Genomic DNA, 27,877 nt, shown 5'->3' on the forward strand with positions numbered 1-27,877 from the left:
TATTTTGTTGTCTGCTTGCTCGGTGGTGGTGGTGGTGGTGGTGGGTGTGTGTGTGGGGTGGGGGGGAGGAGGAGGATATTTGTTTTGACTAAACAAAATAAGCAGGTCCAAACCGTTTAGAACATCAGAGAAATGCATTCCTCTGTAGGATCAAAACCACTCAAAGCAGCCAACGAACACCTCCTCCTACGGGATCAACATCGGTGTCTCTGCCTCTGAGGCATCAGAGCCAAGGTCCGTTCTGTGGGACTCGCTTCCCTTTGTTCCCATTACTGGTGGGCTACTGCCTTTCTTGGAAAATATATTTTCCCCCACACGATTCTTGGCTCTCCTTTTGCCATTTAACGAACGGGGGGGGGGGGGGTACCCTATATCTTCCCAGAAACATAGGCCTTGAGCCTTTCACTCAAGATACAAGAAAATCTGGTTACTTCTGTAGCCTAACATGTGGTCTGGCTGAGTGTCCTGAATGAATTTTCAGGCACCAAGAGTCTATGCTTTTTGGCTTGCCCCAAAAGAATCAAGAATGTAAACGGTTTCCAAAGATAAAGCCGGGTCCAACATCTGGACACAATTAGAAAGACTGCACAAACAATCAAATCTCCACTCTAGTGGAATTCCTCTGAATGATCTGTGCAACTGTGAGAAAAGTTGACCCAGGAGCCTGACCTCGATCGTAAATCTCACCTAAGATAGAGCTTCTGATCAATCAATAGTAATGAACTTTCCAGAGTTGGAAGACACTCGAGTCAATAAAAAAAAAATTCCAAAGAATTTAGCTAAGAGTTGAAACTCTACAAAGGAAAGTTCATGCAGACCCAAAGTCTAGCCTGCTTTAAAATCTCCCGTCTTATATTCTGACCCATTAACAGTCTCAGCATCTGCCCACCAATTATGGAATCTGACTGCAGATCTCTCTCTCTCTGTCTCTCTCTCTCTCTCTCTCTCTCTCTCTCTCTCTCTCTCTCTCTCTTTTTCTTCCTCTCCCCCCACCACCTCTCCCTCTCAAGCACACTTTTTTAAATATCACTGAAGCTGGCAAGCAACCTTTCTTTAGATAAACAACTTTCATGCCAGGTCTTAAATATAAAGGTGGCACTTAGAAGACACCATTAATATTCAGCACTGAAAGCACAAAAAGCATAAGAAACAATTAGGGGAGCTGGAGCAATAGCACAGCGGGGAGGGCGTTTGCCTTGCACGCGGCCAACCCGGGTTCAATTCCCAGTATCCCATATGGTCCCCTCAGCACCGCCAGGAGTAATTTCTGAGTGCAGAGCCAGGAGTAACCCCTGTGCATCGCTGGATATGACCCAAAAAGAAAAAAAGAAAAGAATTAGGGCACAAAAAAGTAGTGCTGGTTGAAGGAAGTGGAAGAGTGTGTGTGTGTGTGTGTGTGTGTGTGTGTTTGGGGGTCATACCTAGCTGTTCTCTGACATCACTCCTGGCTCTGGGCTCAGCTGCAAGACAAGCACCTAAAACCACCTATTCTCTCTCTGGAACCCTCACTGAAGGAATTTTTATGTCCAATGAAAAAGCTACTGTCATACATGAAAAAACTCAACTACTTGTAATATTACAACATGACCTATTTTTGACCATTTAGATGTTGTATTATATAATGCATAACTGTCCCACATCTTGACATCCCTATTAAAATAGGAATGCTTAGGCCCCCACTTTCTCAGATCAGGAAACTAAGGTGCAAAAGAAGAAATAATGGGCCTGGAGCGATAGTACAGTGGGTAGGGCACTTGCCTTGCATGCGGCTGACCTGGGTTCGATTCCCAGCATCCCATATGGTCCCCGAGCACCGCCAGGAGTAATTCCTGAGTGCATGAACCAGGAGTAACCCCTTTGCATCACCGGATGTGACCCAAAAAGCAAAAAAAAAAAAAAGAAGAAATAACTTGCTCAGGCTGACTCAGTCTCTAAGACTACCAAAGACTGATTCCCCAAATTATTATCCCTCCACTGCTCCTTCTTGAATTCTTTCTCTTCTCTTCATGCAGAGATATGATTGTAAAGGAAAGCCCGGAAGTTTTAGCTTTGGTTTGCACGATGACAGATGCCCTCTGAAATTTTGGGGGGTGTGTTTGTTTGGGGAGCCAACACCCAGCGATGCTCGGCGGTTACTCCTGGGGGTGCTCAGGGGAACCATATGGGGTGCCGGATCAAACCTGGGTCGGCCATGGGCAAGGAGAATGCCCTCCTCACAGTACCACTGCCCTGGCCCCAGGAAGCTCACTCGTGAGGCGTGGGTAAGACACATGGGCAGTGGAGGTTCTCTGGCGGCAGAGTCTGACGTCTTGAGGGGATCAAAAGGCTACTGTGGACAGAAAGGCCGCGGGACAGAAAGGCTGCTGTGGTCAGGAAAGCGGAAATATCTGCAGTGCTTTCACGTGGTGCTCTCGCCCTCCTCAGAAGCGCTGAAACCTGAGTCAGAGTCCGTGCTCTGATAACAGACAAGGGAGGCAATGTTGGAAAAATCCCCTTCCAGGAACTGCAGGTGGAGAGAAAACGAGCCAGGAGTCAAGAATTTCCATCGCAGGCTGTTTTAAAATTAGTGTCGGATGCGTGAGGTGAAATAAAATCATTTCCACACGAGCCCGGGCTTGGGCTGGGACACGTGGCACCTCACACCAAACAAAAGGGGCCTTCAGGAGACGCAGGATTTCTGGGAAGTTTGAAATACATGAGTTTTTACCCCCACGGTACTATCACAGTAACTGACTTATTCCAGGTTTCGGAGTTGTCCTCGCTTAATTAATTATGCCCCAGAGCTTTAAAGCTTCATTTCACTGAAATGAATGTGAGCCAGAAATGAGAAATTTATTAATTCAGTGCGAGTTCTAAATCATCCACTCACTCCCCTTACTTCACGAGGTCTACAGTGGAAGTCTTGAGTCAGTGGAAAACGATTCTTCAATGCATCAGGCCAAGATTTTGCAACTCCCTTTGACCCAGGAAGACTGAGGCAAGGAAGAGGAACCAGTTGCCACGCATCTTTGGGGAATGTAAGAAAACTATGCCGGGCCAAGAGCAATCATACGGCGGGGAAGGCGTTTGCCCTGCACGTGGCCGACCCAGCTTCAATCCCCAGCATCCCATACAGTCCTGGGAGCACCGCCAGGAGTAATTCCTGAGCGCAGAGCCAGAAGTAACCTGAGTATCACCGGGTGTGACCCAAAAAGAAATAAAAAGGAAGAAATAAAAGGAAAGAAAACCATGACATCGCAGTCAATGAGCTTTGACAGGGGGAACCTAGCGTGTCAAATCATCAGTAAATGGGATACATATAATTTTCAATGCCCCTCCTCTGGCCTGTCATTTCCTCATTTGAAGCAAACACAGTTAACTGCTAAACTATAAATTTGTACAAATCAAACTCAGCTATTCCAAGATCAGTTCTTATTATTTCTGCCTCTGAAAAGACGATTTTCTGCTTTCAAATATGCTTCACATTTATACAAAGTACACTAAAGTGTAACAGTATACTTTGCTTACTGAAATTATTTTAATGTGGTCTTAAAAGTTTGACTCCAAAAAAAAAAAAAAGTTTGACTCCATGCATTTCTAATATGTAACTGTAGGTCCTCAAGTAGTTTCTAAATATGCATGTTCTAGTCGATCCTGATCAAGTAGAGCATGGTAAGAATTCTCTGACTTGATCAAAACCACAATGAGATACCATCTCACACCTCAGAGACTGGCCCACATTCAAAAGAACAAAAGCAACCGATGCTGGCGCGGATGTGGCGAGAAAGGGACACTCCTTCACTGTTGGTGGGAATGTCGACTGGTTCGGCCCTTCTGGAAAACAGTATGGACGATTCTCAAAAAATTAGAAATTGAGCTCCCATTTGACCCAGCAATACCACTCCTGGGAATATATCCCAGAGAGGCAAAAATGTATAGTCGAAGTGACATCTGCACTTGTTTGTTCATTGCAGTACTCTTTACAATAGCCAGAAACTGGAAGAAACCTGAATGCCCAAGAACAGATGACTGGTTAAAGAAACTTTGGTGCATCTACACAATGGAGTACTATGTAGCTCTTAGAAAAGATGAAGTCATGAAATTTACATACAAGTGGTACAACATGGAAAGTATCATGCTAAGCGAAATGAGTCAGAAAGAGAGGGATAGACATAGAAAGATTGCATTCATCTGGGGAACATAAAGTAACAAGATATGAGATTAATACCCAAGAATAGCTGAGATCAGCACCAGGAGGATTACTCCATAGCTTAGTGGCCAGTCGGGCATTCTAGAGGAAAGGGCAGCTCAGATGGAGAAGGGAACACCAAATAAAGGGTATTTGGAGGATCCTCCCAGGAGGGGAGATGCATGTCGAAAGTAGACTATGGACTGAACATGTTTGCCACTCAATGCCTCTTTTGCAGACCACAACACCCAAAAGGAGAGAGAGAACACAGGGGATTGCCCTGCCACAGAGACAGGGGGGATGGGGGGATGGGGGTGGGGGGATATTATCCATGGTGGTGGAAAATGGGCACTGGTGGAGGGATGGGTCTCTGATCATTGTATAATCAAACCCAATCACAAAAAATTGTAAATCAGAAAAAAAAAATAGAATTATCTGACTTAAAAAAAAAAAAAAAGACCATGCCGCTGGACCCCAAGCCAGGCCACGTCACTCGGGGCGCCCCAGAGGGGGGTGGGTGAGAGCCCTCCCCACCCCAAAGGACCCAGCCCCAACAGCCGAAAACCTCCAGAACCCAACATCTGCCCTGCGCCCAGCAGTTATCCACTCACTCGGGCCGAGCCTCACCCAGAGTGAACCTATTTTTGGACCGTCATATCACACACCACCCACACTCCAAGAGTACCACACCACATTTGATGGGGTTCAGAGCAGAAGGCAACCAATCTTAGAGGGAAATAAAGTTTCTTTTTCTACAGATATATAAGAGCACACAAGGCTCAACCTTTAACAACACGTTAGTGATCTCTTAGAGAAGGGCTTAATGGACCCTGGGTGAAATACAACAATCTTCACACTCTTTCCTCTAAGGAAACTTTTTTTTTAGCATTTTCAGTGGTGTTTCATAACAAACAATGCGAAACATATTATTTCAGTTCTGCTTTGAGGGCAGGGGTTGGGGTTCGGGCTGGGAACATCCGAAATGGTGGTGGGAAGGTGTAATGGTGGTGAATATAGCACAGCAGGTAGGGCGTTCGCCTTACAAGCGGCCAACATGGCCGACCCGAGTTCGATTCCTCCGCCCCTCTCGGAGAGCCCGGCAAGCTACCGAGAGTATTGGATATGCCAGACACAGTAACAACAAAGTCTCCAATGGAGACGTTACTGGGCCCGCTCGAGCAAATCGACGATCAACGGGAGGGCCTTTACCTTTTACCTTTACTTTATAAGATATAAATAAGTAAATAAATAAGTAAGATACTGGGGGCCAGGGGTGTGGCCCACACCCGGCTGGCGCGAGGTCCTGGGCCCGACCCTCTGCAAAGCCAGGTACAACACCAGTGGCAGCAAAAGAATATTTTTGAAAGATGTTTGAGGATGAGATGGCAAAGTCATTTTCTGACATGTTAAGACACAGCAAAAATGTATAGATAACTTAATATATCATATACAAGACAGCTGATCGATTTCTCAGCACTGGCAATGGGAGTCAGGGTCAATACACTGCTTTGATCGTGTATGTATCGTGGCTGGAAAGACAGAACCAGGGTAAAGGCACAAGCTCTGCGCGAGCCTGAATCCAGTTTGGTCTCTGGCATCACATGGGCCCCTGGAGTCCCCTGGAGCGCCGTGAGCACTGCTGGGGGGGGACCATGGGGGCAGGGGGGGCAGAGCAAGGGTGGGAGGGAGGAAGGGAGGAGGGAAGAAGGGAGGGAGGGAGGAAGGAAGGAAGGAAGGAAGGAAGGGAGGAAGAGTGGGAGGGAGGAAGAGTGGGAGGGAGGGAGGAAGGAAGAGAGGGAGGAAGAGTGGGAGGGAGGAAGAGTGGGAGGGAGGAAGAGTGGGAGGGAGGGAAGAAGGGAGGGAGGGAGGGAGGGAGGGAGGGAGGGAGGAAGTTGGTTAGTTATTTATGGTATCTGCCTTACATGTGGTCACCCCAGTTTAGTCTCAGCACCCCTTAACAGCCCCAGAGAACCTCCAGGGGTGACCTCCACGCACAGGACTGGCAGGAGCCCCCAGCACCACCCCTAGCGGGGAGGGCATTTGCCTTGCACGCAACAGACCAACCAGTATTATCCTAAACCTCTGTAATAAACTTATTTTTCAGGAGCACACTTATCTATCAATATTAGTGGGGGGAAAAAACAAGCAAATGAGTTAAAATAAAGCGTATGTTGGCTCTCCGAGCTGCCGGACCACTGCGAAATCCAGCCTGAGACCAGACCATCCCCTCAGGGGCTGTCCACACGCAGGGGGCGAGGACCCCACGGCACACGGTCTGGGACCCGAGAGTGGGCTCTCTCTTGCGGCCAGGCATGCGGGACACCCCAAGGAAAGACATGTGAGCACGCCAGCCAGGAGCACAGCCCCCACAGAGCCTGCGTGTGACACCACAGTGCCACTTCACAAGCAAAACTCGAACGTGCACGAGTACAACTATAGGGGACCTCCAGAGGGCACATGCAACTGTGCCCCTCCACAGCCCCCTCCCTCCCCAGCAAGCAGTAGCATCGGGTGTGCTTGGAATATGCACCACAAAGAACATACAAGCCCTGGTCAGCCTAGCAACAAAGAGGGGGAATGTGAGGAAAGCTGAAAAGACAGTCCCTACTAGCAAAAAAAAAAAAAAAAAAAAATTAAAGAAAAAAAAAGAACATAATCTTCCAGCTGCTGTGGTCACTTGAAAGAGATTTTCAAGTCAATCCGTCAATCAACAGTGGTCTCTATCTAGAATTAAACCTACGATAGGGCTTTGTGAAAGAAGTGGAAACAAAATTCTCTCATACCCAATGACAGAGCTCCCTCTTCTGGTGCTGAGAAAGCATGGTGATTCCATCCCTGACACAGACCCTCTCCCACCACTTCTGAAACGTTCAGTTCTCAGGGGCAAACAACTTTTCCTACGGCCTTTATTAAAAACAAACAAACTGGCCGGTGCGATAGTAGAGGCGGTAGGGCGTTTGCCTTGCATGCTGACAACCTGAGTTCTAATCCCCGGCATCCTATATGGTCCCCTAAGCACCGCCAGGAGAAATTCCTGAGTGCAGAGCCAGGAGTACCTGAGTACCTGAGTGCAGAGCCAGGAGTTTCCCTGAGCATCGCTGGGTGTGATCCAAAAATCCAAAAAGCAAAAAAAAAAAAAAAAAAAAAAAAAGCGTGCATAAAAACAAACCGAACACAAAAAGCACAAAACCCCCACAATGTAGGTAAACAGAAGAAGTTTTCCAAAATCCCCAGACACTGGACCTCAAAGTAACGTGGGTCACAGGGTCCTCCTGTGGCTGAGGTCTCAGAAAGCCACTAAATCTGCCCCAACTCTAACCTCCCTCTAGCGGCTCTCTGCTTCTTTGTTCGAGACGGAGATACAGACCCACCATGACACTGAGGTAACATCACCACCAAACTGTGCTTTGAAAATGCTCGGCCGCTGGCATCTAGAAATCCTGGGAATGTATGCAGGGTAGCCCATCACTCCAACCACCCGCGGGGAGAGGCTGAGACTTACCAGCAGGCCCTACGACTCGGGCCTAAACAAGGGGCTCTATGAGGAGCAGCACAACGGAAAGAGAAAGCACTTGGGGGTTTGGTTTTTCTCTTCTGGAGCCATATCCGGTGATGCTCAGCGGTCACTCCTGGCTCTGCACGCAGGAATTACTCCTGGCGGTGCTCGGGGGACCACAGTAAATCCCAGGGATCGAACCCGGGTCAGCCATGTGCACAGCGAGTGCCCTCCGGGCTGAACTAACATCCTGGTCCAACAGCAGGCATTTTAAGATGAAACACATCTGGCTTAAACTCTTGGCTTTCATTACTCTGTAACCATGAGCAATTATTTAGTCTCTTTGCAATTTGGTTTTCTGATGTTGTCAAATGGGGTGTATATATTTACCACACAGCACGGTCATAATGATTAAAACATGTGAAACGCCTAGAAGAGATTGAAGCACCGGGCCTGCTGTGCGTTAAATATCATAATGCCTAGCCTCCTGGATATAATAAATTTTACATATAACATATGCTTGTCCCCAAGAAAGACACCTCTGGGATCTCATCAGAAGCCGTCACACTGGCGTTAGCGTGATTTTTGATGAGTTTCATACGATGGCTCTAATGCCCATTAACATATGATGGCTCTGATGCCCATCAAACAAACCAGAAGTTTAGGAGCATGAGAAGGGCACAGGCTGTGGGTCTCTCCATTCCCTTCTCTACTGCTTCCCAGCTGTAGAAAACCTCCCAAGAGGAGAAAACCTCTCTGAACTTGCTTCCTCCCAGAGAACATACAGAAATGCCAGCAACAGTTGATTGCTCAAAACCAGACAGGAAAGGCTGCAAATTGAAAAGCAAGAAAGGCAACTGCAGTGACGTGAGTGACCTGTGCAGAAGAGAGAAGCAAACCACAAAAACAAGCTGTATGTGTGTGTGTGTGTGTGTGTGTGGAGGGAGGGGTAGGGTAGTGTGTGTATGTGTGTCTGTGTGTGGGGGTGGGGAGGGTAGTGTGTGTGTGTGTGTGTGTGTGTGTGTGTGTGTGCGCGCGCGCGCCCCGAGGACTGCCGGGAATTGGAGGCAGGCAGCCACACCCAATCGTGCTCAGGGTTTGCTCCTGGCGCTGTATTCAGGGTTCCACACGCGGCACCAGGAATGGAATCGGGCTCAGTTGCACACAAGGAAGCACTTGAACCTCTGTACCATTAGAGACTAGTTCTAAGACTGATGTGGGGGGCTGGAGGGTTGGAAGGATAGCACAGCGGGGAGGGCGTTTGCCTTGCATGCGGTCGGCCCGGGTTGGATTCCCAGGATCCCAGAGGGCCCCCTGAGCACCGCCAGGAGTAATCCCTGAGTGCAAAGCCAGAAGTAATCCCTGCGCATCGCCGGGTGTGACCCAGAAAGGAAAAAAAAATACTGATGTAGAACAAGTATGAGGACAAAGACAAAGTCATGACTTATCTATCCAGAGCCAGCTCTGTCTCGCCTCCCAGCCCGAAGTGAGGAACCACAAGAAATGCAAGCCACAAGCTCCAGGGCGGCCTAGAAATGCCCATTAACGTATGATGGCGCCGCCAATGGGAGGCGGGGAGGAAGGGGTCACTTTCTAGAAATGCGATCCCCTTGGCTGTCCTGCAATCCCACTTTGGGTCTGACACAGTCCCAAGAGGGCTCTGGACAGGAGCACTTCTTTGGGCCCCAAAACCAAAGAAGAGAAGGGCACACTAAAGAATTAGATCATTCCCATGGGAGATAAGCTCACCAACAAAGGAACAGAAATTCAGGGTACCGCAAGTCAAATTTAAAAACAACCAAAACCCACAGAGCATTCGAAGACACCGAACACAAGCCAACGGGACACAACACTCCAGGGAACAGATGGATCTAAAAGGTATCTCTTAACATTTATAAATGTTCGAGCACTTCCAAAGGTTTTTCCTAGAAAATACTAAAATGAGAGTATTCGATATGCCAGACACAGTAACAACAAAGTCTCCAATGGAGACGTTACTGGGCCCGCTCGAGCAAATCGACGATCAACGGGAGGGCCTTTACTAAAATGAAAGAACATTTTATTTGTAAGATATGGCCCACAGATTCATTAAAACATTCTGGGCAATAACAGGAAAATGGCTTTAAAGCTGTTAGCTGTAATAAATATGAAAGAGGACCACACAGCATATGGAAAATGCACACGCTTACCTACTAAGTGAAAAATAATCAGAAAAAATAAAAGATGAAAGGGGCTGGAGAGATAGCACAGTGGGTAGGGCGTTTGCCTTGCAGGCGGCCGACCCAAGTTCGATTCCCAGCATCCCATATGGTCCCCTGAGCACCGCCAGGAGTAACTCCTGAGTGCAGAGCCAGGAGTAACCCCTGTGCATCGCCGGGTGTGACCAAAAAAAAAAAATGAAGTTAGACAAAGTACAGTATCGAAATACACAGAAACGTGGCCAAAATGAACACTGTAAATGGAAATGAAGTCACTGTTTTTAACAGCACATTAATATTACTATAATGCTGTTAGTGTGTTAATTGTTAACAAAAAAACAAATGAGACCAAAGGCCAATAAAATAACCTTCCCTTCCTAAGAAGGAAACTTTAGGCGCCAGGTCAACAGTACAGTGGGTAAGGCACTTGCTTTGCACACAGCCGACCTGGATTCAATCCCTGGTACCCCATGTGGTCCCTGAGCCCAGGAGGAATGATTCTCTGAGCCCAGAGCCAGGAGTAAGTCCTGAGCATTGCCAGGTGTGGTCCCAACTAAAACAAAAAACGAACAAAAAAATCTTTCATTTTTTTCTAAAACTGTCATGTAAAAAAGTATCAAAGGGGCTGGAGCCGGGTAGGTGAAATGGGCAGGGTATTTGCCTTGCACGCGGCTGACCCGGGTTCAAATCTCCAGCATCCCATATAGTTCCCTGAGCCCCACCAGGAATAATTCCTGAGTGCAGAGCCAGGGATAACTCCTGAATACCACCGGGTAGGACCCCAAAAAGCAAAAAAAAAAAAAAAAAAAACCACAGGGGCCAGAGAGATAGTACAGTGGGTAGGGTGGATGCCTTGCACACAGACAACCTGAGTTCAATCCCTGATGTTCCGTATGGTCCCCTGTGCCCACCAGAACTGATCCCTGAGCACAGAGCCAGAAGCGAGCCCTGAGCACTGGTGGATGTGTCCCACCCCCTAAAAAAAGAAGAAATTAAAATTAGATTATACAAAACTAATGGTGTGGATCTTTTCCTGTTAAATTTTTCAAGGTAGTGTCTATTTTAACTTTCGAGGATTAACCTTTTCATAACTCAAAGAAGATACTTGATGAAATTTCGCCAATTTTAACTTCTAGAACCTCCAGTTCTACATTAGTCACGAGCTATGCAATTTCTTATAAATATGTGGATTACCACAGCTGAAAGGGACAAGAAAAATAAGTGTGATAATTCTTTAATTTTACTGGCTTCGAGACTGAGGTCCACAGGAGAAAATAAATTATCCAATGTAACCCAAGCAGTATCTGTGTCAGGTTTGGCCATATAATCACATGCACAGACCAAGTCCAGTCAAGAATGTCTAAGATTGGCTTAAATTAATTTAGTTCTCTGTTTCGGAGGTGCTGAAATCTGGCGAACAATGAGTTAATCATCTTGATACCAGGCGCTAGGTCCTGAAGAATCACAAAACTCAACTGGGCAATTGTGGACTTTAACAACTACCACAACAATAAGGGCTCAAGATACAAAAAATAAGTGCCAAATGAGTCCAGCTTGTCACCCCAAAATTGAATTCCAAGACGAGCAGCAGGCTGAAGTGAATTCACTCAATGTCACGCCGGCAACTGCTGCGGCTTCTTAATGACTTTTACCACCATCGCTGGAATAACGGGTGTGTGTTCCCCGTCAGGCACACTGAAACTATCCTCGCTCAGAAACCGAGCAAATGACTCTTGAATTAATTAGCACTTGAGAGACAAAAATAACATTTGGGACAAAAAGGATTCTTGAAATAAAAGGGCAGATTTTCCAAAACACATTCACGCCCAACACATGTCAAAGGATCAGCCCAGTCCTATTAGTGATCGTGGCCATTTGCCTAACGAAAACCCCTAAGACCAGTGAGACACACGCCTCTCTAGAGTCAAGGAAAAGAACTGGAGGTCGGCAGCTGATTACTGCGGAACAGTGCTTAACAAATCACACTGGCTACTCGGAGAGAGAGGGACCGAAGGCAGCGTCGCACACAGAAGGCCTGGGTAAGGTCCCTGTCACTACAGCAGCCACCAAGCACCACCAGCTGTGACTGACAAGCACTAAAACAATAGGGAGTGGCCAAAACCCTCAGTCCAGAAAACAAAAGAGAAACTAAATTTAACACTTAGCATTCACTTCTCTTTTTCCTCATAAAAAAATGACATTATTAACAACGGCATTTTGAAGCTAGTCATTGTGATCCCAGTCACTGTCACTGTCCTCCCATTCTTCATCGATTTGCTCGAGCGGGCCCAGTAATGTTTCCATTGTGAGACTTTGTTACTGTGTTTGGCATATCGAATACGCCACGGGTAGCTTGCCAGGCTTTGCTGTGTGGGCGAGATACTCTCAGTAGCTTGCTGGGCTCTCCGAGAGGGGCGGAGGAATCGAACTCGGGTCGGTCATGTTGGCTGCATGCAAGGCAAATGCCCTACCACTGTGCTATTGCTCCAACACCCAGTACTTTACTAAAAAGCTGTATTAAAGTAGAGGGGGGAGAGAGGGAGGGAAGGAGGGAGGGAGGGAGGGAGGGAGGGAGGGAGGGAGGGAGGGAGGGGGAAGAAAGGGAAGGAGAAGGAAGGGAGGAAGGGAAAGAGGGGGGAGAGAGAGAGAGAGAAAGGAGGAAAGTGTCTGCAAGTTAGGGAAAGTGGTGGGAGGGAGTTGGTGGTGGAAAATGTACAATGGTTAAGGATTGGGACATGGTATGACTAAACCCAATCATGACAACTTTGTAACTATATCTCACGTAATTATTTTTTCTTTTTGGGTCACACCTGGCTATGCACAGGGGTTACTCCCTGGCTCTGCACTCAGGGATCACTCCTGGTGGTGCTCAGGGGACCATATGGGACGCTGGGAATTGAACCCGGGTTGGCTGTGTGCAAGGCAAACGCCCTACCTGCTGTGCTATTGCTCCAGCCCCTCAATTTTTAAAAATGTATTATATCAAACATATAATATATCAAGGATGTTTCTGTTTTGAGTCTAGGCAATAAGAAACATATCACAAGCACACTGAATGAGATAAAAACTTAAATGATGAGGGAAAGGGGGAGGGGGAGGAGAAAGAGAGAGAGAGAGAGAGAGAGAGAGAGAGAGAGTGTGTGTGTGTACCGTAAGACACTTGCCTTGCACTCCTGACCCAGCTTCAAAACCCTGGTGCCACACATGGTTCCCTGAGCCACACGGGGGTCACACCTGAGCACAGAACCAGGAACATTTCTGAGCACTGCCCAGGTAAAACCCAAACATCCCACTCCTCACAAAAAAATTTTCAAAGACTTGCGGTGCACCAATGAATTTTTATAACTCCTTGCAAATATCTACTGGGGGAAGAGGCATGAGCTTGCAAAGAGTCAATGGTGAGGGTACGGGGGGCCCCCAAGCTGTGCCCAAGAGTCTATGGGTCATTCCTGGTGACACTCCGTGAACAAGACCCCCTGGCAGGGGAAGGGGGAGGAGCCGTGGGGTAACAGTGGAGTGTTCCTGAAATAGTGACGAAGCAGCTCTGCCACCATAAACCAACTTCAATCGTATTATAAACGACGATTCCTCAATAAAAAAATTAATTAAGGGGCTGGAGCAACAGTACAGTGGGTTGGGCATTTGCCTTGCACTCGGCCAACCCGGGTTTGATTCCCAGAATCACGTTTGATCCCCGAGCACCGCCAGGAGTAATTCCTGAGTGCAAAACCAGGAGGAAACCCTGTGCATCGTCAGGCGTGACCCCATCAGCAGGATTTCTGATGGAACTTGTTTTTCCTACCCACAACCGTAAAAACAATTTTGAAAATAGCCTATGAAAAATGCCTATTACCCTCTTAACAGTAAGAACTGCTTGTAAAATTTGATATATATCCCTGTGCCCTTGTCTTCAGTCTTTGTTCCAAGCACATAAGAAGAATGCATCCTCAGCCATCCTTCTAGAAGACTCTAATCACATTTAAATTTGATTCCTTCCTTGTTGCCCTCAGCAACACAGGTCTCCCACCAACTCACTAAGGGTTCCTCAAAGAGCAGGGCACTCCAACACCAAGATTCTTATATTTTTTTTTTTGGTAGTGCTACAGTGTTCCAGGCTGGAGCGATAGGACAGCGGGGAGGGTGTTTGCCTTGCATGTGGCCGACCCAGGTTCGATTCCTTCGTCCCTCTCTGAGAGCCTGATAAGCTACCGAGTGTATCTCGTCCGCAAGGCAAAGCCTGGCAAGCTTCCCGTGACGTATTCAATATGCAAAACACAGTAACTAGTGTCACAATGGAGATGTTACTGGGCCCACTCGAGCAAAATCAATGAACAACAGGAGGAGAGTGCTACAGTGACAGTGACAGTGTTCCAGTCTAGGGATGTATTTTAACTGATGTGGACCATCACCTGCCACTCAACATTTTCAATTAATCAGAAGTTTTAACTCTTATGAATAACACATGTGGGGAGAATTCTTGAGCACTGTGTGTGAATCTTCCATTTTTCTTGGACTACATTCCTAGAAGTGGCATTTACTGGGCCAAGGATCTGGCGGTACCAAGAGCTCTGAACCAAGTGGCCCGTCCATCAGCAGTACCGCCGCCCTTCCCGACCACAAGCCAAATGCAGACGGGCCTCAAAACTGAAAAAAAAAAGAAAAAGGAAAACTTTCCCTTTCAGCAACAAAGAGCTGACTGTATGGCAGAGAACCTGCCAGAAGAAAAAGAGGGGGAGGCCTGGGAGCCGGCGCCTGCCTGCTGCCCACGTGGCCAGCCCAGCCACCTGTGGTCCCCGTGGCTCCCCTGAACTCACAGCTGCTGGCCTCCAGGACCGTGTGGACACGTCCCCTCACCTGGCCCGGCTCCCACCCCTGCTCACTGCCAACCTTCCTGCCGCTGGCCGCCAGGAAATTCTCAGTAATTCCCCAGTGTCCAGCACTCTTGCACTTGGCTTTGCCCGGGCGCTGGGCCGCCCACCCTGTTCAAACCTGGGCTCCCCCCACCAGGACGCACTCCTCAGACCGGAGCGTCTTCAACCTTTTCCCACTGGTGACCCCGTGTCACCCGAGACACGCAACACAGGTGCAGGCTGCCAGGAACACCTCAGATGCACGACACGGTTGGTTCTGAAGTAATGTTTGGGCCCTGAGCTTTCAGAAACCTTTGATGGCTGCCAAATTTTCCACAGCTCCCCCAGATCCAATTACATACCCCTACGGAATGGAGACCCAGAGTTTAAGAAGTCAGGCTTTGGGGTTGGAGTGGGGATGGCGCTTGTCTTGCATGTGGCTGACCCGGGTTCGAACCCCGGCACCCTATCTGGAACTCCAAGTCCCACCCAGAGAGAGCCCTGAGTGCGGAGCCAGGAGTGAGCCCTGAGCACTGCGAGATGTGGCCCAAAAACACAACCCCCAAACAAAAAGGAAGGGAGGTCTCACGGCAAGAGCCACTTCACCGTTCCCTACTGAATCCTCAGCACCAAGAAGTGCTTGAGACACCGCGGGTACCGTGGCTGACTCGGGTTCAATCCCCAGTATCACACACGGCCCCCTGAGCCCCACCAGGAGCGAGCCCAGGGAAGAGCGGGGTGTGACCCAAACTCTAAAACCAAACCAAACAGGAAAACCAAAATGTACAGAACAGTCAGCCTAGAGCAGGATTAGAGAACTCAGTCTGGAAATGACCTTCAGGCTATGGGGACCATCCAGTCCCTGTCACCACTCCCCAACTCTGTCTTGGCAATGCAAAAGCAGCCACAGACAGTGGCCTGACCAAGAAAGGGGGTACTGCCAAAGGCAGGGCCAGGCAAATGGAGCCCGTGGACCATGGTTTGCCGGCATCAGGCTTAAAGAAAAGACCTTTCTATTTTTTTTTTTTTGGGTCACACCCAGCAATGCTCAGGGGTTCCTCCTGGCTCTGCACTCAGGAATTACTCCTGGCGCTGCTTGGGGGACCCTATGGGATGCCGGGGATCGAACTCGGGTCAGCCGTGTGCAAGGCAAGTGCCCTCCCTGCCATTCCAGACCAGAAAGGACTTTTCTGCAAGTTTAAAGAAAGGCAGGGAGAGAAGTCAGAGAGACGGTACAGCAGTTAATACACTTGTCCTCACGCTGCTGATCGGAGCACGGAGCCAGAAGTAGCCATTTAGCAGGGCCAGGTGGGACCCAAAGCACCCCTCCTTTTCCCTCCCTCTCCCCCCCCCCCAAAAAAAAACAACAAAAAAGATGTTGTGCAGATCGTGGAGACTCAACAGTTTTGAACCTATGCACAGTCCCGCTAAACTATATGGCTACAAGTCGAATACAGCCATCGTGTCCTTCCAAGTCCTGGGCCCTGTGAGCCGGCCTGTAATGAGCAGAGCAAGGGCAAAGGAAACAGCTAAAAAGCTAAAAAGTGGGAGAGGGGGCTGGAGTCATAGCACAGCGGGTAGGGCGTTTGCCTTGCATGAGGCCGACCCAGGTTTGACTCCCAGCATCCCACAGGGTCCCCCGAGCACCGCCAGGGGTAATTCCTAAGTGCAGAGCCAGGAGTAACCCCTGTGCATTGCCGGGTGGGACCTACAAAGCAAAAAAAAAAAAAAAAATCGGCAGAGGGCAGTGAGCGAGAGCCTCACAGAGGCCAGGCCTCCGTCATAAGCAAACAGGACGAAGAGCCCAAGTGAAGGCAGAGGGGCCTGCTGGGTCTCCTGGGTGTGTGCAATCGTCCGTGAGAGGCGGAAGGAGCACCAGCCGACCTGGGCCGGGCCCGCAGAGAATCAGGATGTGAATAGCACTGAGCAGAACACCCCAGCCCCTGACGCACATATACCCAAACATGTCTGTGCTCTGTGCAGAGATGGGGGGAGAAGGGAGAACGGACATGCTCTCAGACCCACGCTGTTGGGCTCTGAGATCAGTGCTCCGAGCTCAGTGTCGTATCACTGCTCATGTCTTCAAGCCTCTGGAGTCCATCCTCCCCTTGCCGAGCCCCAGGGTCCCCAGCCCAATCCTCCAAGGCCTCTGCTCCTTGGCTGACAGAACAGAGAAGCAGGCGGGGCCTGCGTGACCCACGGAGAGGAACGTCTCTGAAAAGATCCTCAGGGGGCTGGAGCAATAGCAAAGTGGGTAAGGCGTTTGCCTTGCATGTGGTTGACCCAGGTTCAATTCCCAGCATCCCTTAGGGTCCTCCAAGCACCGCCAGGAGTAATCCCTGAGTTCATGAGCCAGGAGTAACCCCTGTGCATCGCCGGGTGTGACCCAGGAAGAAAAAAAAAAAATCCTCTCAGAGCCTTACTTTTCATAGTCCCCTCCTCCTCCTCGTCTTCCGCGTTGATCACCATGGTCCCCAGCTGGGAGGGCAGCGTGTCCCCGTGCTCAATCATGGTATTGGCTCCGTCGCTCAGGGTGCTGGCGATTCGGACAGTGCCCATCTCCTCGCCGGCCGCCCGCACCATCGTGCCAGAATCCACTTCCTCCTCATCCTGGGAAAGAGAAAAATCTCAGTGGGGAGCTTATTGGATTCCGTTCCCTGAACCACTGTTCCTCATCTTGGTGCGAATGTTTTTGGAGCTGATGGTGTTTCCAGTTGGGAAACAGAACGGAGAGCCCTCACATTTAACCAAAGACCACACGTGGACAACGGCGACAGTGGCACCCCTGGGACGTGCTCCCTCTCCTCCTCTCTTTAGTCAAGTGTATTAGCACTCTGGGCCTGGGGTCGGCACCTGTGCTGACCTTGGGAGTGTAAAATATTTTGCTACGTAGCTCGGGCATGCGGGAACCAGGACTTGTGGCCGCATAAGCGGCCGCGCGACATCTCCCTACATGCAAAGTGATGAATGGAAAGTAAATCATCCAACGTTTCTCCCTGAAAATCAGGCTTAACTCCTTTACAAACCAAAACACCCAATAGGAGAGAGCGAACAAAAGGGAATGCTCTGCCACAGAGGCAGGGTGGGATGGGGGGATGGGGGGTGGGAGGGATACTGGGATCGGTGGTGGTGGGAAATGGTCACTGGTGGAGAGATGGGTATTCAAAAAAAAAATTTTTTTGCTACGGCTCCTCACTTCCTCCAAAACGACTCGGGGGGCTGGAGCGACAGCACAAAGGGTAGGGGGTTTGTCTTGCACGCGCTGACCCAGGTTCGATTCCCAGCATCCCACTTGGTTACTCGAGCACCGCCAGGAGTAATTCCTGAATGCAGAGCCAGGAGTAACCCCTGTGCATCGCCAGGTGTGACCCAAAAAGCAAAAAAAAAAAAAACTTCAAAATGTCTCAGACCTGAGCATACTCTCTCCCCACTCCAAAGTCAAACAATATAAAAAGAAAAGAGGGTGGGAGAATCATGTTGGGCCGCATGTTGCAGGGAGAAGGCCACGCCCAGATAGGGCAGGTCCCCAGTCAGCCTTGCTCCAGGACAGGAAGGAGGGAGGCGAGAAGCGTCTCTCACTCCGGGCCAGCCCAGCCTCTCCTGCTCTCTTACCCCCCGGCGGTCAGGAAGTCACCAGGTCCCCAGAGGGCCGGCCACTCACTGAGTTTTCTTCATCGTCCTGGTCCACCTCTCGCTGCTGGGCCTCCTGGCGCTTGAGCTTCACGTCCATGGCTTCGTTGATGAGGTCCCGCAGTATGGACACTCCTTTGGCACTCTTCACAAAAGGGTGCTTAAACGAGAAAAGCAGAGACCCCCCTCGAGACAGAGTCTGGTACCCGGTCGTTCCCTGAGAGTAACGACCGGCTCCACGGGGTATAAGCTTCCTCTTTGGGGCCTGGACCATCCCAGGACGACATTCGCACAGCCAGACTCTACCGTCTGTTTCAGCCTCGCTGCAATGTCTGTCTCCTGTTCCTCTCTGCCAGACTTCGAGATCCTCCGCAGGGTGGCACTGCCCCCTAGAGAAAGTTTGGTGCAAGTGCTGGGCACTTGCATGGCAAAGTGGGCACAAATGGCACGGGTGGGAGAGCAGGGACACAGCAACGCTGCGAAATGCGCGTTCTGCACCTCTGCTGGATGTCGCAGAGTACCTGCGCTTCAATAAGGAACAGAGAAAACACTCGCAACAAAACGTCCAGTAATTTGGAAGGAGGCTTTTGGAGGGAGGCTTAAATGAAATGAAGACACTGTTTAGAAGTCACGGAGTAATCTACTCAATCTGCTCTATTTAATGTACTCGATCATTCCCAAACTACAGACGCAAGTGAAAAGGGACTTTGGTGCAGGGCTACTGAGACAGCTCAAGAGGACTGCAGCGCATGAACGCTTTATGGGCAGAAGTCCCAGGGTGGATGCCTGGCACCAAAGAGTCTCCCAAGAATCACTGAGCATGCCCTGCCCCCCTGCAAAAAAAACAAAACAAAAACTCCTTAAATAAATAAAAAAGACTTCAGTGCGAAAGTGCAGGTACTGTAGAAATACTAAAACTAGGGCTGGTGGGGTAGCTCAGTGGTTGTCTTGCACGGTGTGAGGCCTGGGGGACAATCCATCCCCAGCTACACACACATACACACACATACACACACACACACACACACACGAACACGAACACAGATCACATGTATGTGACGTGGGTTCAAATATTCTTTAATCAGCAAAGCCACTTGAAACACAGAGATCCTGCTGAATTTCATTTAGAAAAACAGCTCTGAGGTTGTGAGTACAGCTCCAAGGGCTGGAACGCATGTCTTGGTCTCTGAACCACCCCCACCCCAAGTATAACCATGATGGCCACTAAGACTTCTCATGTATAGCAGCGGTGGCCCCAAGAACCCCACTCCTCCTGTGCCCGGCCACACCTGCGTAGTTGGGCTGCCACCCGGTGTGCAGACTCTGGCCCTGCCCTTGACCAATGGGGTGACTGAACAACTCCGGCCCTCTGAGCCCACCTGCACTCACCTGCAGTAGGAACATCATCCCACACAGAGACGAGCAGCGATGACATGGCACCCTGCACAGAACCCCACACAGCACCAAGCACAGCACCCAGCACCCAGGAAGTGCTAACTGCAAATTCCACAGTGCCCTGGGTTTTCTTTTCTTTTTTCTTTTTTTTTTTTTTTGGTGCCACACCCTGAGCATTGCTCAGGGCTGACTCCTGGCTCTGTGCTCAGGGACCTCTCCTGGTGGGGCTTGGGGGACCATATGGGGCATCGGAGATAGAAACTAGGTTGGCCACGTGCAAGGCCAGCGCCCTCCCCGCTGTCCTCTGGCTCCGGCCCCACCTCTGGGTATTTCCCGGCCAGTCATGTTCAACGATCTGACCTTCTTCCACTCTGTCCTTTCCCACTCAGAGTCTAAGCTCCCAACACAAACCCTCGTCGCTCCCCAAGGCCAAGCCGTACCTGCAGGAGCTGAGTGGCCGTGGCTCTCTGCTCGGGGCTCTTCACCAGACACTGCTTCACAAAATCCATGAAGCTATCCGACCACAGCTCCGGCTTCCGGAAGGTGGGAGGAGGGTTCGTAGGAATCATGAAAATCGCCTGGTTGAAGAGAGAAGGTTCTGGGAAAATGCCGCTCGGCGAGAAAGACGGGTAACAAAATTCCCTGAACACATACTTTTGCTCTTTCTCGTGGATGAGCCCATGTGAACATCAACGAAAGTGAAAGGAATCTCAAAACAGCAAGCACGGCAATGAGACCCTGATGGAGAACTGTCCCTTCCTCCCACTCCCTTCCCTCCCCATGTCCCTCTTCCCTACATCTCCGACACCTAGCCCGCACAATGCCCGACATAACACTAATGGTCTTTGTTTCTGCTTTTTGGCTCAGCACAGTGCAGCGGCTTCCAGACGTATGATGCAGATCAGACCTAAGAGTATCAGTGTCCTGAGAGCAGCCCCAGGGCTGAAAGGTTCCCTCCGCCCAGTTACCAAAGCATCACTTTATAGACCAACGGCCCCTCGGGAGCTGAGCCCAGAAACGCCGGCTCTCAAACAAAAGGAATCCATCAGACCCCAAGCCACATCTGTACCACATACTTGGAAAAAAATATTAGGGGCCGAGACTCTATACTGCAGTTACACTCGACTAATAAGAGACTCATTCTTCATTGAGTTTTCTGCTTACTGCAGTAAGCAACCTAAATTAACCTAAATGAAGTATATTTTGTGGGGGTGTTTAAGTCACTTCGAGCAGTGCTCAGGGCTTACTCCTGGCAGGCTTGTGGGTGCCAGGAGATCGAACCCAGATTGGCTGCATGCAAGGCAAGCTCTATCTACTGTACTATTGCTCCAGGCCCTAAATAATATTCTTTAAATTTACAAATATAACCAGTAATTCCTCCTGTCCTTTTCTGGTTTTGCCTGCACCGCCGAGCCCCACCCCGCCGAAAAAAGAGGAAATCTAATCTTTGGACCTGGTAATACTTTGGTTGCCTTTTGTTTGGGGGCCACCCCTGTACCAATCTGCATCTGTACCTTTCCATCTGACTGACTTCCCTCGACATGATACCCTCTAATCCCACCCACTCCCTCTGACTGATTTCACTCCGCATATACCCTCTAATCCCACCCAGGTAGTGGCAAGCTACGTGACTTAATTCTTTTTTTAACCACTGCATAGTATTCCAACGTGCAAATATACTAGGACTTTGTCATTTATTCAGTCAAACATGTAGGTTGTTTCTGTATCTTTGCTCTGTATTAAGTACTAGAATAAACATAGGTGTGCAAATATCCTTTAAGAAAGAACGCTTCTGTGTTTGGCGGGTAGATGCCCAGAAGTCAAACCGCTAGGTGGTATGGGAGTTCTCGACTTACTTTTTTTGAAATCAGTAAGATGGAAAGGGGCAGAGAGAGACTGATACAGGGGTGACCACCAAACCAAAAACAATCAAAGTAATAACATGTCCAAGGATTAGCTTCCCCCTTTGTTTCAGCAAGCTGGGGGGTCGGTGGTGCAGGCAAAAATAGAGAAGGACAGGAAGATTTACTGGTCAAATTTTTTAACTTGTATTTATGCTTTTTTAATGGAGAATGAATTATGAATTCATTATCTATTATGAATTATGAATGAATTGCGGAGGAGCTGCAAGGCTGGGGGTATGGAGAGGGCCGTGGGGGCCCCTGGGGGGCACGGCGGGGACAAGATTCTAACACGGCTTCACTGCTTAGATGCGACTCTGAGGGAGTGTCAGCAAAACTGCGTCTGGGGCACTGACAGTCTAGAGAGGCAGGGAGGCTGGATGGCGCCCAGCCTCTAGGGGCCAGGCAGGAAAAGGCTCAATTACAGGAGTAAGAGCTCAAGAATTCAGTTTACCTTCCTCTCAATACCACTCTAAGAGAGACACGAACAGATACACTGCGATGAGGGTCAACTGATGCTTGATGAAGAGGAATTTGTGGCACAAATTGCGTGGAAAGCCTGTGTTCAGCAGAAGAGAGAAGACCAGGGCTTGGCTCCAGTTAATGACGTCATGTGAAAATGTGGGTACATGAACTATTCATATATAAACATGTGTGTATATATGTGTCCTTGCGCACACGCACACATGGATTCTGTGATGTGCTAGAGAGCTACCAATACCCAATACGCCACCTCTGACATGGAGATGAGTGGATTTCACGTGAACTGATGACTACAACCAGAGTTCATGAAAGTGTCTCATGCAGCATCTAGACTGATACTTAAGAATCCTACAACGCTCAGGTATTGTTCGGTGCCTAACAAGTCAGCCATTTCACTGACTTTTCAATGACGACCAGGAACTGACCACCCTGCTGGCCTCCTGTCCATTTCCTTACCCTCATCGGGTGAATGTCGGCATAGGGGGGTTTCCCTTCAGCCATTTCTATAGCCGTTATTCCCAGGGACCAGATGTCTGCCACACAGTTGTACCCAATTTCCTGAATCACTTCTGGAGCCATCCAAAATGGTGTTCCTATCACTGTATTCCTCTTGGCCATGGTATCCTAAAAGAGAAACGACAGACTTCAACACAGCGCATTAAAAACTCTTGAGGGCTAGAGGAAGAGTAGAGGGATAGTACCTTTTTTTTTTTTTCGCCTTTTGGGTCACACCCGGCAATGCACAGAGGTTACTCCTGGCTCTGCACTCAGGAATTACTCCTGGCGGTGCTCGGGGGACCATATGAGATGCTGAGAATCAAACCCAGGTCAGCCGCGTGCAAGGCAAATGCCCTCCCCGCTGTGCTATCGCTCCAGCCCAAGGGATAGTACTGTCTTGCATATGGCTGACCCCAGTTAATTCCCAGCACCGTGATCACGGCCCTCTGGGCAGGCCTGGGATCAACCCCTGAGCAAAGAGGAGGGTCAGAATCAAACCGGCCTTCTGAAGGAAAAGCATGTTCTGCACACACTCACCCACTGAGCTATTTTTCTAGCCCAAGAGAGTTTTTCAAAACTAAGAAATGGTTTGATTTTCTATAACACATAAAAAAAATTTTCAAAACATTATTAGTTAAGTAACAAAGGAATTAAGAATTAGTTAAGAATTGTTAAGTAACAAATCATCGCTAAGACTGACAAATATGGGAAAAAGTAATAACTTGTGCTGATAACAACATAGAAAATCAGGCACTGAAATACATTACTGAGTACCAGGAGGTTCACTCCACGGCTTGGAGGCCAGCCGCACACGCTAGGGAAAAAGGCAGCTCAGATAGAGAAGGGAGCACCAAGTAAAGGGTGTTGGGAGGATCCTCCTAGGATGGAAGCTGCGTGCTGAGAGTAGACTCTAGACCGAACATGATTGCCACTCATTGCCTCTTTTGCAAACCACAGCACCCAGAAGGAGAGAGAGAAAAAAGGGAATGCATCCCACCACAGAGGCAGGGTGGGTTGGGGGGATGGGGGTAGGGGTTGGGAGGGATACTGGGATTCGTGGTGGTGGAGAATGGGCACTGGTGGAGGGATGGGTACTGGATCATTGTATAACTGAAACCCAAGCACAAAAATTTGTCAGTCTACAACTGTACCTCAGGGTGTTTCACTAATAAAAGTAAAAAAAAAAAAAAGATATACATTACTGAAATTGGTTCAACTTATCGCGGGGTTGAGGGGCCCACACCCAGCAGTGCTTAGGGCTTACTCCTGACTCTGCTCACTCCTGAGGACTCCGTGGATTATATGGCGTGCAAGCGTTCTACACCCAGTCCCTGATTCAACTTTTTAGTAGGTCGTTTTGAGAATATGTCAACGTTTAGTAAATGTCATTATTTGATGCTAACTGTTTGAAATTTTTTATCACATAAGTACAAATTTAATTAGTATGGGGGGCTGTTTTGGTTTTCTGGGTGTTTTTGGTTTGGGGGCCACACCTGGAGTGCTCAGGGCTGACTGCTGGCTCTGTGCTCGGAGATCACTCCTGGTGGGTTCAGGGGAACACTGGGGTTGTCGGGGATCAAAACTGTGTTGGCCACATGCAAAGCAAACACCTGACCCACCACACTATCGCTGCAGCCCCTGACTGTAAGAGTTGCGGAAGATAATCTACAGCGTGAGGCCTCCCAATTCAGTTTTACTCTTCAGAATTGCTCTGGCTAGTCAGGACCTTTTGTGGTTCCACAGAAACTTGAGGTCTACCTCTGTGAAAAATACCACTGGAATGTTTAAGGCAACGATACTATATCTATGAATGGCTTTAGATAGATAGGATGAATATGCAACCAATGTTAATTATTTAGCATACTACTTTATTTTCAGATTGCCCACTGCTAACATATAGTAATTTAAGAGAACACTGTATATCACATATTGGGATACTCCAATGCTGAACAAACTTGCTTACAATAAGGTAATATTAATACCTTATTATTGTTTTATTATTATTATTTTATTATGGTCAATTTGACAAACTGACCACACTATTATTAATTTATTAATAATTAAGTTTGGTAATGAACTTTTATTAATATTAAATTGATAATGATGCTGGTGTTAATTTATTAATATATTTAACATTGACAATATTACTAAGTAATGTGAACAAGTGATATCTTCTCATCTGTGTCCTCTTCCTTTCATCGATATTTTATAACTTATAATACAGTATAACTTTTATTTGCCTGTCAAAGTTGTCCATAAGCACTTTATTTTTAGTGCTATTGTCAGTGAAGCTACTTCAACTAAAATGCTCTAACACAGCGAAAAAAAAAAAGCAGCAAAACAGAATGAATAGAAAACCCACAATATTAGCGATCCATTAACCTGGTATGGGATTAATATCCAAAAAAATATAAGGGGGGCCGGAGCGATAGCACAGCAGGGAGGGCTTCTGCCTTGCACACGGCCGACCCAGGTTCAATCCCCAGCATCCCATATGGTCCCCCAAGAACCGTCAGGAGTAATTCCTGAGTGCAGAGCCAGGAGTAACCCCTGAGCATCACTGGGTGTGACCCAAAGAGCAAAACAAAACAAAAAAATACAAGAAACTCAAACAACTTAACAACAACAACAACAAATCAGTTTTTCAAAAGGCAAAGTACCTTATAGACATTATTTAAAGAAATCGTACAAATGGCCGGCAGGCACATGAAAAGAAGCTCAACACCAGTGACCACTGCAGAAAGGCACAAACCAAAACCACAATGAGGCGTCACCTGTGGCCTGTGCAAACGAACCCTCTCTGGGATGGTGAGAGTAAATTAGTGGCCCCTCGCATGGTGCTGGCGGAGGCTGAGCTGCTGCAGCCCCTCTGGGTGACGGCACCGAGTCCTCCAAACATCAAACACAGAAATACCAGATGGTCGAGCCGTCCCAGTAGTGGGGGAGAAAACAAGTGGTGGGGAAAACGTAGCCGTGAGTGACTACAACTAATCCATGTAGGAAAGCTTTTGTTGTTATGTTTAAGGCACGGCCAGCAGTGCTCAGGGCTTACTCCTATTTCAGTGCTCAGGGGTCAGGCCTGGTGTGCTCAGGAGTGCCAGGGATTGAACCTGGGCATGCAAGACAAGTGCCCTACCACTGTACCATCACTCCGTTCCCGAGAATTATAATTTTTTATTTATTTATTTATTTTGCTTTTTGGGTCACACCCAGTGATGCTCAGGGGTTATTCCTGGCTCTGCACTCAGGAATTATTTCTGACGGTGCTTGAGGGGCCATATGGGATGCCAGGAATTGAACCCAGGTCGGCCACGTGCAAGGCAAACACCCTACCCGCTGTGCTATCGCTCCGGCTCCAAGAGAATTATAATTTTAAAATAAAGAAGCAAAAGAAATTCTTTCATCGATACAAGTGCCATTTTTACTCACTGTAAGTTGACCTGCCACACCAAAATCTGCAAGTTTCGCATGTCCTTCTGTATTTAGCAAAATATTTCCTGCTTTGATATCTCGGTGTATTTTTCTCATAAAATGAAGGTATTCTAGTCCTTTGAGTGTTGACTGTAATATCGTAGCTATTTCATCTTCTGTTAACTGAAGAAAAACACACACATATACACACAAATGAAAAATAAGCCAGAATTCTATCAACTTACACCATCATTTCTTTTGCTTGCTGGTCTGGGTTTGGGGACCATACCCCGTGGTGCTCAGGACCTACTCCTGGCTTAGTGCAGGAGGACCATATGCAGGGCTGGGACTAGAGGCCAACCATATGCAAGGTGAACACCATACCCCTGTAACTCTCTCTGGTTCCTACATGGACATATTAAAGTTATTACTTACAACTTTGCAAATACTTTATATATTATTGCTACTCTTTTTTCCTTTTATTTTTTTTTTTAAGGCTAAGAAATCCCCTACTTCTACTCTTATCTACTACAGCCCACAGAGAACCAAGTTATCTTGGCATCTTTCATGTGTGTGCATGTGCGCACCAGGAATCACATCTGGGCCCTCCTGTGTGCAAGAATGTGATTAACTGCTGAGCTACATCTCGACCACAGACCACAGCTATCTTTTAAAAATCAAAATCGGGGCCAGAGCGATAGTACAGCGGGGAGGGCGTTTGCCTTGCACACGGTCGACCCGGGTTCAATTCCCTGCATCCCGTATATGGTTCTCCAAGCACCGCCAGGAGTAATTCTTGAGTGCAGAGCCAGGAGCAACCCCTGGGCGTCGCTGGGTGTGACCCAAAAATAAAAAAATAATAATAAAATTAAATTAGAGTAAAAATAAAAATCATACGGCTTATTCAACATGCTTAGAAATGGTCCCACCGGACTCAAGATAAAACTGAATATGCTCAGAGCCCACAATACCCAACAAACCCTGCCCAGCCTACACCCACCCCTCAGACCTCCCCTCCTGTTTCTCCACAGTAATGGTGGCCTTGGTTTTTTCTTTGTTTGGGGGCCACACCTGGCGGTGCTGTAGCAGTGTTTGCGATCAAAACTGGGGGTGGCGGGGGGGGGGGGGGGCCTGCATGCACAACATATGTTCCACCCTCTGAGCTCTCTCCCCGAATCTTCTCACACTCAAATGCGCCAAATTCATTCAGGACCTGAGCCCTGGTGATTCTCCTAAAAGGAATGTTTTAGAACTCCTAGCTCTTTCTTGCTCATCAAGTTTTAAGTCCAGTCCAGGGGACTGAATCAGGGCTGGCCGCAAGGCAAGTCTGCCTTATCTGCGAAACTATTTCTCCAGTCTCTCAAGTTTTTGACTTTAAATGTTATTTCCTTTAAAAAATACATTTTTTTAATTAAAAAAAGAAGTTACTTCCTTAAGAGAAGAGGCCTCTCTCAACCGTTTGCTCTGAAGTAACCCCTCATCGCTCTCTCTCACTACCCTCATTAATTTTCTTCACAGTGGTTAACACTGCTTGCTCTTTCTTTTCCGGTTATGACAAATTTGCTTTTTGTTGCTCTACTAGAAAACCAGGGTAGTAGGATTCAGACCTTACTACCAGATTCTTAAAGCTCGGAAAGTTAAATTGTATTTGTGGTTCATATTTTTACTGCACATTTCATATTTGCTAAATAAAAAGTTTCAGGAACTGAATCAGAACTCGTACCCCAAACTTAAAATTAAATACTGAAAACTCATTGCTTACCCAGGATTTGGTAATCAATTCTTCCCAGCAGAAAAAATAAATAAATAAGCAAAACACAATAAATATCACGATATAAGGTTGGTGT

General features: G+C 48.1%; 1 protein-coding gene across 1 annotated transcript in view; it reads right to left on the reverse strand.

The window, feature by feature from the left end:
- STK4 (serine/threonine kinase 4) overlaps window positions 1–27,877 on the reverse strand; it is a 96,028-nt gene that overhangs the window by 50,059 nt on the left and 18,092 nt on the right. The window contains exons 5-9 of the mRNA XM_056121639.1: window positions 26,049–26,213; window positions 22,578–22,745; window positions 20,178–20,315; window positions 18,374–18,502; window positions 17,136–17,322 (exon numbers count right to left, since the gene is read on the reverse strand). Coding sequence (XP_055977614.1) covers window positions 17,136–17,322; window positions 18,374–18,502; window positions 20,178–20,315; window positions 22,578–22,745; window positions 26,049–26,213 — 787 coding nt within the window. The remainder of the gene's footprint in view (window positions 1–17,135; window positions 17,323–18,373; window positions 18,503–20,177; window positions 20,316–22,577; window positions 22,746–26,048; window positions 26,214–27,877) is intronic.

The sequence above is a fragment of the Sorex fumeus genome, unplaced genomic scaffold, assembly GCF_029834395.1.
Source record: "Sorex fumeus unplaced genomic scaffold, SorFum_2.1 ptg000044l, whole genome shotgun sequence".
In the NCBI taxonomy this organism is placed as follows: domain Eukaryota; kingdom Metazoa; phylum Chordata; class Mammalia; order Eulipotyphla; family Soricidae; genus Sorex; species Sorex fumeus.